At 37.2% G+C, this 10,357-nt stretch overlaps 1 protein-coding gene across 1 annotated transcript; it reads left to right on the top strand.

Annotated features, from left to right (window-relative positions):
- The first annotated feature begins 790 nt into the window (after positions 1-790).
- Positions 791-7,969, top strand: LOC146489578 (ras-related protein Rab-18-B-like). Its single transcript, XM_085105064.1, has 8 exons — positions 791-993; positions 1,267-1,322; positions 2,921-2,982; positions 3,887-3,959; positions 4,369-4,487; positions 4,931-5,004; positions 5,852-5,903; positions 6,854-7,969. The coding sequence occupies exons 1-8, from the start codon at positions 926-928 to the stop codon at positions 6,965-6,967; spliced, it is 618 nt and encodes a 205-aa protein (XP_084961190.1). The 5' UTR covers positions 791-925; the 3' UTR covers positions 6,968-7,969.
- Positions 7,970-10,357: the final 2,388 nt, after the last annotated feature.

The following is a 10,357-nucleotide window of genomic DNA, read 5'->3' as shown; positions in this document are numbered from 1 at the left end:
TCGTCAAGTCTGGCTCTTACTCTGAATATATTAGTTCTTTATATGTTCTGCATGTATAATTTAACCTATTGTGCGTCCGCTGGCCGATTAGCTTTGCTAATGGCAATAGGCCTTATCACGGTTTTCGACGCCATTTTGACGAGTAGGCAAACAGGCTTGAAATAACAGTGTTTGTATGGAAATCCGATGTCAAATAATTTTCATAAAACATCGCTTCTGAAAAATTCGTGAATTGGAAACTTTTGGCACTAGGAAAAGGAATTTGGAGGGATGTAGCTGTGACAGAAAGCGTCCAGTCGTGTTTTGAACTTTCCATACATTTTTCTGTATAGCGAACCAGCCGTGAACTACTACTAAAAATAGTTCGCGGGAAATAATACAGGGAAATGTATGGAAAGTTCAAAACACGACTGGACGCTTTCTGGCACAGCTACATCCCTCCAATTTTTTTCTTAAAATTCTTTTACTAGTGCCAAAAGTTTCCAATTCACGAATTTTTCAGAAGCGATGTTTTAAGAAAATAATTTGACATCGTATTTCCATACAAACACTGTTATTTCAAGCCTGTTTGCCTACCCGTCAAAATGGCGTCGAAAACCGTGATAAGGCCTATTATGCTAATTAAAGATTAAAGATTAAAGATTTCAAAATCAATAAATATCGATGGAACTCTCTTGGGGAACTTTCTCTGGAAAACGGGCCTTATCTAACTTAGCCGCGTAGCCCCCCTCCCGTGAACCTTTTCGGCCATTTTTTCTTTGAAGTAAAGTGTCAGCGGTCTTTCGCAAAAAGGAAAGACGTGTCTATCGAAGAAAATAACAATGACGAAATTAGGAATTTAAGGGCAAATTTTGGTCCAATTCAGCATAATTCAAACGTTTGAGAGTTTAACAGCTGCTGTGGGACTCGAACGTTTACTACAAAGATGGAAAACGATGTCCTTACCACGCTGAAGATCTTGATTGTTGGAGAAAGTGGCGTAGGAAAATCAAGGTGAACTTCGTTATTGCAAAATCCGGCTTTATTATAGTAAATACTTACACAGGTTTACTTTTCACTACTATCAAGATTTTAATTGCTTTCAATCAGTAAACTAGTTGTAAATGAGAAAATGGCCGAAGTGGGTTAGTGCTTTTGTACCTCGAGCGTCTCGATCAGTTCAATAGCGGATTTTGCTAGGTTGGGCCAGGCATGTGCATGTTGTAAATTTGTTTTGTTAAATGATTACTTGTAATGCCTACTAACATTTTTCTTCTCAATATATAGCCTGCTTCTAAGATTCACTGATGATACATTTGATCCCGACATTGGAGCCACTATTGGTAAGATAAAAGCGGAGAAATGTATAGGTGCTGTATGCTGTATGTATACAGATGTAAATATTATTAATAATCAGGTTAAACTCGTTAAAGCAGGTTAAATGAAACTACTTGTCCAAGATTCGAAGAAAACGTTATCTGCTGGGAATTATTTGTCATTACTTGCCAGTTTACCGCGAGGACCCTCCCATAAAATGTCTTGTTAAATTCCAGCAGCTGCATAACCCTATCTGATTCATCCTGTTTCCTTTTCTGAAGTGTATTCAAGTTTAACGTGCTTTTGATGCATCTTAATTTACATGTACCAATTAATCGGGCCAAGAAAATGAAAAAGCAAATAAAAATCGGCTTGATCTGTGGCAGTATCAGGCTGATTTTTATCCTACACGTGCTGCACCAACAGAAAAAGAAATCAGGCAACAAATTGAACAAGTAAATTGGCCCATGTGATTGAACCTGCTAATTGGGCTGATAAATTGGTGCTTATACATGACATCTGAAGTCAACCCTCGTAATAATTACGCGTGATGCCCTGAGGGCAGCACGTGTCTTAAAATTGGCTCGATATCTTCGTCGTCGTTTTTTTTTCCTTCATGGTAGCCTGAAATCTTCACATTAATTTATTCATTAAACTCTGCCCTCTCCTAGTAGGGATGTATTGTTCTGATTGTCTTCAACAAAAGCAGGCAAATCAAAATCCATTCTTGTTGCTTATATCGCGCGGGAGGGGATCCACTCACCCCTACCTGTGTTACATCAAAGTATCATTTGATTTATTGATTAAACCTGGATTAAATTTGTGGCGGCCATATTGTTAACATGTTGTGGACTTAAGTGTGCCGTTTTCAAACAGAAAATTTACCATTTTGAAGAGGTAAATCAAAAGAATAACTTCTAAGAAGCACTCGACATTTAAAACAGTGGAAATTGGAGAGTTCCTGGCGAAGGAATCGTGCTTTGTTTGACAGTTTTAGGACCACAATGGGAGACTGAGAAGAGGTCATTGATAAGCTTACATGATCGTAGTGGAATTTCCGAAATTTCCAGTACAACCATAAGCAGCATAACACAAGGGAAACAACATAACGCGATCTTCGTGACTCAAACTATTCCATTAGCAAGGATAGCTAGTTTATCAATCTGCGAAGCATACAACTGGAATAAATGAATCAGCCACAGCATCACGCGTAAATGCCAGTATAGGCATCTTGTTTTTTAGCAACTAGCCGCAAAATTGCACTCGCAGGGGAGATAGGTTTAAATTATTTTATAATCAAGGTTCCCTTGGAAATTTTGTTATTATATTAATTTGTCAGTATTTCTTTTCACAACCTAAATGGAATTATTTTGTAATTAATGGTCAATTCTCCACTGAAAAATGAGTATACTGACACCCAAAATAGGTGATGATCAATAAATATATTAAAAATAAGTAAAAGAAGATTTACAATAATTATTCTTTCGCTTATTTTTATCATTAGATGTTTAACTAAATCTAATCTTATTCAGATCAATAATATTGTTGTTTATGATTACTGTAGTATGTCTCTAGAACTGTTAGTAGATCATTCTTCTACAAGCAGAATTTTTTTCCATTTCAGGAGTTGACTTCAAAGTAAAAACACTCACTGTTGATGGAAACAAAGCAAAGTTAGCAATTTGGGTAAATATACCTTGCAGCACTGGAAACTGACAAGTATGACTTAGTACAGATAAATGTTGTTAAAATAGAACCCTGAAAGAAGGATTGTCACTTGGAGCATCCCCAAAGTTCATGCCGACCATTTTATAGCAAATGGTTAGATTCAGTAGGCACTACCTTGGCTAGGTCCGACCCCTGCTCAGTAGGTATTGATACTCTATATCCCTGGTGGTGATTCGCTGTTTTTGCATTTTTTTTTTTTCCGGGAGGAGGGGGGGCAAGTGCTTGTATACCACACTTCCAAATATACTCTTAAGGTCAAACCTATGTGTGTATATAACTTAAATCTATGGCCAGTATACCTTATTATAGAAAATTAACAATGCACGTTGACAACATGAAGAAAATTTACGTTACACTAAATTAACGCAAATTTTTCAAAAGTTAGGTTTACATGCATTAAATTAACACAAATTTTTCGATAAGCATCTTGCTTTATTTACTGCAATTTTCATAATTCTGCAAACTCGCACTTTACATTTCTGAATGCCAAACTGCGTTTTGGCTTCCATCAATAAAACCTTCCAAGATGTTTCTAGGGTTTTTTTAAAGCCAAAAATTTGGTTTTGAAGCCTAACTAGACCCTATCAATTCAAAAGATAGTGACTCTGAAGAGCCAATAGAGGAGTCATGAACTAATAAGGTTTTGTAATGAAACAAAGGTGCGTTAAAATAACAATGTTGTAAAATAGCGTGCATTAAATTCACATCGACATTAATTAAGATACATTAAATTAAGACAAATTTTGTAAAATTGCATTAATAAAGTGCATTGTTAATTTCCTATAATGAGGTAACTCAATTTAATGATTAATACAATACAATCTGAGCTGTTAAAGTTGTTGTTTCTATTTTACTGTTGTAGGATACAGCAGGCCAAGAGCGTTTTCGAACACTGACTCCCAGTTACTACAGAGGGGCTCAAGGTGTCATTCTAGGTATCTCTTGCAGAATTCCTACTTTATTTCAAGAGCATGTGTATTAATTAGTTTTTACATACGTGTACAGTGTATTTGAATGTATTAAACTTTTAATATGTAGGATCTTAAGAAGAATGTCAACTTAGTACGTAATGTATTAAAGACTTCAGACCTTTTTTTTAGCAAAAATTGTCTGAATGAAAATGAGATAAATAGTTTGGTGAATCTTAACAAGTATCTCCGTTATCTTAAAATGTTTAAAAAATTTCATGTGTATTTTTCACATCTAATTTTTTTCGGAACACAAGTTTCCCGCTTTTAGAGTAAAACTTTGGGTCATAAATCTGAATCACATGGAATAGTCCCTGCAGTAACATATTACATGATTTAAACCAAATTGATGTGTTCTGTTCCTCTTTCTTGTTAGTTTATGATACAAGTAGCAGAGAAACATTTGATAAACTTGAGGAATGGCTAAATGAAGTGGAAATGTACTCAACAAAAAAGGACATCATTAAAATGCTTGTTGGCAACAAAATAGACAAGGTGAGGGAAACTTTGGTTGAAGTTTCATAATTTATATTTCTCACTCTTTGACCTTATGTTTGCCTCCTCACAGAAAATGACACAGTTTTGAATTTTGCGGAACAAATTGTGTGGCATGCAGTTGTAAATGTATCATGTGTATGTGTTAGCTGGAACATAAGTGACATTGTTGTACATGTTCAACTTATCTTGAAAATTTATTCCACTTAGTGGACTGGAGTAGAAAACATTATAACAGCATATAACAGAAAAATCAGCTGCAAATTCTTATTTTTACAACCATTGTAATATTGAGCGGTCAGTGTTTGATTCTCAATGTTGTGATGAGTGGCTTGACTTGAAAGTAATTTACATGTAACTGGCTAAAAACTTGTGGAAGGAAAATTTAAAGGTATCAGTAACTGTTAGTCTAACTCTGTTCACCAATTTACAAATAATTTTAGGAAGGCAGGGAAGTTGACAGAAAACAGGGGCTGCAGTTTGCCAGGAGACATGCCATGTTATTTATTGAAGCAAGGTGAGAACATTCTTTTGAGCAGTTTTCATCACCAAGGCCAGAAAAGAGTTTGAATAATGTAAATAAAAAGAGGAAGAAGGCATCACATCTTGTACTCTTTCAACACATTGTAAAATATATGGTTAAGATAATATAATAAAATAATGAATTGAAGACTTCATCAGCTATTAAAGTGCTCAATAGATTAACTAGAGCAATATGTAGATTCTCATGGTTAAGATAATATATATACCGCAATGTGAAATATACAGGCAAGTAAAAACTAGCGATATAATGTTCCGACGTTTCGGCGACGTCATGACACCATTCTCAAGGAATGAATAATATAAGCGAGTTCAACGGAGTAAGATCTTATATTATTCATTCCTTGAGAATGGCATCATGACGTCGCCGAAACGTCGGAACATTATTTATATCGCTAGTTTTTACTTGCCTGTGTATTTCTAAAGCATTATTTATGTATGTTTTAGATTCACTGCAGTTTTTGCATGTGGCCTTGAATTCTGCTGCTTTGCACTTTGTTGCAATAAAAACCTATAATTATAATTATGGGCAAGATTTTCGTTTTAATCACGAAACGAAGCCCAAGGCAGTGGATAAAACATTGCAGCAACGTTTCCTGAAGGAATTCAAGGCCACATGCAAAAACTCTGGTGAATCTGAGCTAAAACAACAAAAAGTGACCTGAAATGCAGCATAGGTTGGTTATGCACTGAGCTCTTCAATTCCATTGCCAAATGAATGCTTTACTAGTTGAGTTCTTGACTGATGAGCTATTTGAATAATTTTGATTGTCTACTATATGCTCTTATTTATTGGTTTAAATTTGTTTGTTCTATTCTTGTAGTGCGAGGACAAAAGAAGGGGTACAACTTGCATTTGAAGAGCTTGTAGAAAAGGTAAAAGAACTTATATTCAGTCATGAGCAGGACTATTGCAATAAATTCATGTAATTTTAATCATTCCAGAAGTAATGATTTAAAAATCATTACTTCTGGAATGAACAGTTTTATTCACACTTACATAAATGTAGGAGTCCATTAAGTGCAAAGCTGTGTCCTTCCGTACACAAAGCTTAGTGCAAGTTGGTTACGATTTTTTCGTATACATGAAGGTGTTTGAAAGATTATCCTTTGTTTCCCTCAAACATCTAGAGTATTCCCAGAAAACTCAATCCACTTCAAAGTGTTAGTGATTTCATTGGTTAGTCTAGTTGAAATGAAACAAAGGAGTCCAACAGCTGGTCCTCTTTGTATTCATTTGCTCAAAAAATATGCAAAGTCGGACTAATTCTTCAAATTTATGCTGTAGATTTAAAAAAGAGAGTACAACAAGTATGTTGCTTATAAAATAGCCAATTTCCCCTTCAAATTAGAGCCTATTTAGAGGGAGTTGGATTTTAAGGCAACATTTCAACTTAGCATAGCTTAATTAAGACCAAGCCCTTTAATTGTCACCAAGAATTGTCACCTGCTATGTGGAGCAAGTGATCAAAAAAATAACCCCTAGCTAGCATTCTAGAAAATAAGAATCATAAAAGTTTTCATTTTAGAAATGGTTGTAAAGCCAAACCCTAAAAGATCATGCTAACCAGCCAGACACCGTGGACAAATCAGAACTCAAAGCAAAGACATGTAACTGGCGCCAAGTGTGGGAAAATTTGTGCAACCACGTCACGATTGGTTTACAAAGTGGCACGCGTTTTGCTAACCAATCACAGTGTCATATACAGCAAAACCAAAGCAAACACAAAATGCTACTGCTCTTTTGGGGGAAGTCCAAGTGCCTAAGTATTTGAAAGTTAACTAAGCTTGTTTGTAATACTCTTTTGCGTTTGTGCTTTGTTTAGATAATTCAAACACCTGGTTTATGGGAGAAGGATGGTGCCACAGGAGGGGTAACACTCACGGGGGCGGGGTCACAGGTCATCTCAGGCTGCAGTGGAATGTGCTCTCTTACATAACTATTCTGTTCATAGCTTTTTTTTGGCAATCTTGTTAGTGGTCTGTGAAAAGGCTTTTCAACTGGGAGAAATAAAGTGCAAGAAATAAGTAATTCAAAGAAACGTGGTATGTGAAGTGAATCTGTGGGGAGGGAGGGTGGAGTCAGGGTATGGGGCTGTGGGGCATTCCTGTCTCCCCACCCCCAGTGTTTCTTACCCCATACAGCTCCTGTTCCTTATTTACTCTCTAATTCCTTTAGAAAGCCTGTTCACAAACTGTGTTGTAAATAAAGGATTTCTTAAAATTTTACTTGTGCCTACTTGTGCGGTCTTACGAACACCTATTTGCTTATTCAAGACTGATGTAAATGACTTTTTTGCCTTAAAATCGAAGTTGCTTCAAATGAGCTCTAATTTGGCACAGGGAAAAATTTAATATTTGAGCAATATGCTACACTGTAAATAAACACGAAATCGCTTATTACGTTTCCAAAAAACGCAAGCAACCTGCACAAAAGAGTTACGGACCCTTAACTGAATTCTTTTGTTCACAACCACCAAGGCTCCGCTTGACTTGTTACAGTCTCAAAACAAATCAGTCTTGGATCCGTATCTCTTGAGTAGGTCGCTTGTGTTTTCTGGAAAAGTAATAAGCTATTTCGTGTTTATTTAACAGTTTGCTTAAAAATTAAATAACTAAAGCAACTAAGAACCTTACATGATAACCAGTCTCTGTGCCTAAATATCTGCAGCAATTTCGATTTTAAGACAAAAAAGGTTATTTCCGTTCGTCCTGTATAAAACCCTTCTATTCATATCTATCATCAGTGGGTTTTTTTCTATATAACATAGACTTAAGCCGTCCCTTTCAGCTGTATTTACAGAAATTACGATGCAGTTTGTATAGCAGTTGGTGAAGATCCAAGAGCCCTGATATTAGTTTACTGTGTAGCTTATAAAGGATCCAGTGTGTTAATAAAATTGTACCTTGACAATGAAATAAATGAGGTATTTTTAGGTCAAGCTTCTTCTGTGTTTCTCTCGCGTTGCCCCAAAATGATAAGGTCCGAAGCCTACACTCGAGTTTTTAACTCAGTTCTTACGTCATGCAGTGCACCCGAAAACCGAACTTTGCCCCCAAATTCCAGGCATGTAAACGTTGTGCCAAATAACGTACATGTTTCTACATCTGTGACAAAAAAATCGAGTAAGGGAGGGGAGGACTGAGGCATACAACTTTATTATGGCACCTTGGGACGGGGAATTCGCCCACAAATCCCAGGCATGTGACACACAAGAATCGGAATCTACCTTCCTTCCTTCCTCTGCTGAGGTTTAATGATTGATAGGTAATATACCTGTGAGAACACAAGAAATCGTACATTTAGTTAACTGCAAACAATCCTCACTGGAGTTCATTACAAACAACAACATGGAAGTGTCACTTTTTTGGCAAGATCATAGGCTGATTATTTATCATTGGCGGTGCATTGAAATTTTTACATATATCCCGTGAAATACGCGATTAGGAACGTATTCTTTGAAGCATTTGAGCTCAATATCCTGATTTACAGTTCTCGAATACTGACAAGGTACGTCAAGTCTTTTTTTTTTTTTTTTTACCTCTGGCAACGTAGCGTTTGTAATAGAGAAATAGCTTGCTACAGGGATCGGGTGAGTTCAACAATTCATCAGATGCAATAGGTTATAATTAGTTCTTGTTACAGAATACTTTCCAGCCTTTTGGACTTCTGAAGCAAGATGTTAAAATTTACCAGCATAAATGGGGCTGCAATATGTTGAGAATTTCTTTGAATAAGTGGCTGCTTTTTTTTCGCGACAAACGTTCGCAGTCTCGCAAACATTTTGCTGTGTAAAAGCGCAAAGATTGTGAAGCCAATATTTTCTGTAATAGGTGATCGGGATTTATAACCCGATGTATCACATCCGGTTACTGATGTCTTTTGCAAGTCAGTTTGAAATCAATGCCAAGTGATCAGTTAATTCTGATAATTTCCCCGACCAGAAAACCTCGCTCGCTCGCAGGTTGAACGTTCCCTTTGACAATGTTTCAAATCCACTGACAGATCTGACTTCAGTTTTTTTGGCCAAGAATTCGCCCACAATCGGCGGCCCAAGACGGACTGACCCATCCTCGGAGACCCAGAGGCAGATAGTGGGGACGAGGACAAAGCCAACGGGCGGAAAAAAAACCGACCCTCGTCGAATCTTTTCCCGCCCGTTCGCTTTGTCCTCGTCCCCACAATCTGCCTCTGGGTCTCCGAGGATGGGACGGACCAAGAGTTTAAGTGAAACGTACATAGGAAGTCAATACTGAATTACGAGTGATGTGGATTTGGTACACGTCTGAATACAGCGGGCTATGCACGGAACCTGTAAATGTGCTGATATAATTTGTAGATAAAATGCAAGAAGACGGGCCATCATAGAAAAAAACAAATGCGTGCTTCTTGAAGGCTTTAGACTGACTGACACTACTATCAGATTAGGTCCAACAAATTTCAATTGACCAAGGTACAGAAGGTTGGGGTTAGGGTTACAGACTGACAAAGTTCGTTGTTCTAGAACCTCTACAACAAAAAACCTTAAATCATATAGGAAAACGTAAAACTTTATCTTCAGACGGTCTGAACCAACGCCATGCATCTATATATTAGAGACCTTTTAAACTCATTTCTTTAATATTCTATATTTCATCGTGTAAACCGCCATAGCACTTATGTCATATGGAAGCTAATCATTAACTGCTTATTTTTACTTTGAAGAGCCGTTTTTTTCTTTCATTGCACCCCTGGCAGAAGACGTAATTGTATATGAGTTGAAACATTGAGGCCTAAGCCGTCCTAAGTCTGACTAACGTGACCCCCTCCAATTTGTTGGCGCGTAAGACTGAAATCGGTTAAACTCTCCTTCCAAAAAGTGCGATTCAAGATGCCACTAACGCGCCAATAAATAGGAGTGGGCTACCTTAAATTAAAATTGCTTTCTTGCCGTAGTAATTAACGGAAACAGTGAACCACGTGACCCTACAGCTGTTAGGCGTCATTCTGATGGGTATTTGAAACTTCACTGAAAATATGCGCGTCCGAAATTTTAGAGAATAATGAATCAGTTAGACCCTAGGTCTTTTTCAATACATGAAGATGAATCGTATAATTTTCTTTTCTCTTCAGTGACTTACATGGCCGGTAAACTGCCCACTAACTTCAGTTGTCTTGATGCAGTATTCACCGTGTACCACACGTGCGGGTCTGATGCCACCTTGAAGGCCACGCCCAGCATTGCTGTGGGGGTCCTCATCACTGTGGTAACCGTTGTTATGGCAGCCATACTGTTTGCTTTTGTCGAGGTTACTTCCAAGGCATCTATTTGTCATGAATTGTACGAGTG

Source organism: Pavona decussata, unplaced genomic scaffold (assembly GCF_977016875.1).
Source record: "Pavona decussata unplaced genomic scaffold, jaPavDecu1.1 SCAFFOLD_5, whole genome shotgun sequence".
Classification (NCBI taxonomy): Eukaryota; Metazoa; Cnidaria; class Anthozoa; order Scleractinia; family Agariciidae; genus Pavona; species Pavona decussata.
The sequence above is the reverse complement of the archived record's forward strand: the minus strand, read 5'-3'. Positions and strand labels throughout refer to the sequence as shown.

Coding starts and splice junctions, on each gene's coding strand:
- LOC146489578 (XM_085105064.1), top strand. CDS start 926: ATGGAAAACGATGTCCTTACCACGCTGAAGATCTTGATTGTTGGAGAA. Junction 3,960..4,368: donor GGCTCAAGGTGTCATTCTAG/GTATCTCTTGCA, acceptor CTTTCTTGTTAG/TTTATGATACAAGTAGCAGA. Junction 5,904..6,853: donor TTGAAGAGCTTGTAGAAAAG/GTAAAAGAACTT, acceptor TGCTTTGTTTAG/ATAATTCAAACACCTGGTTT.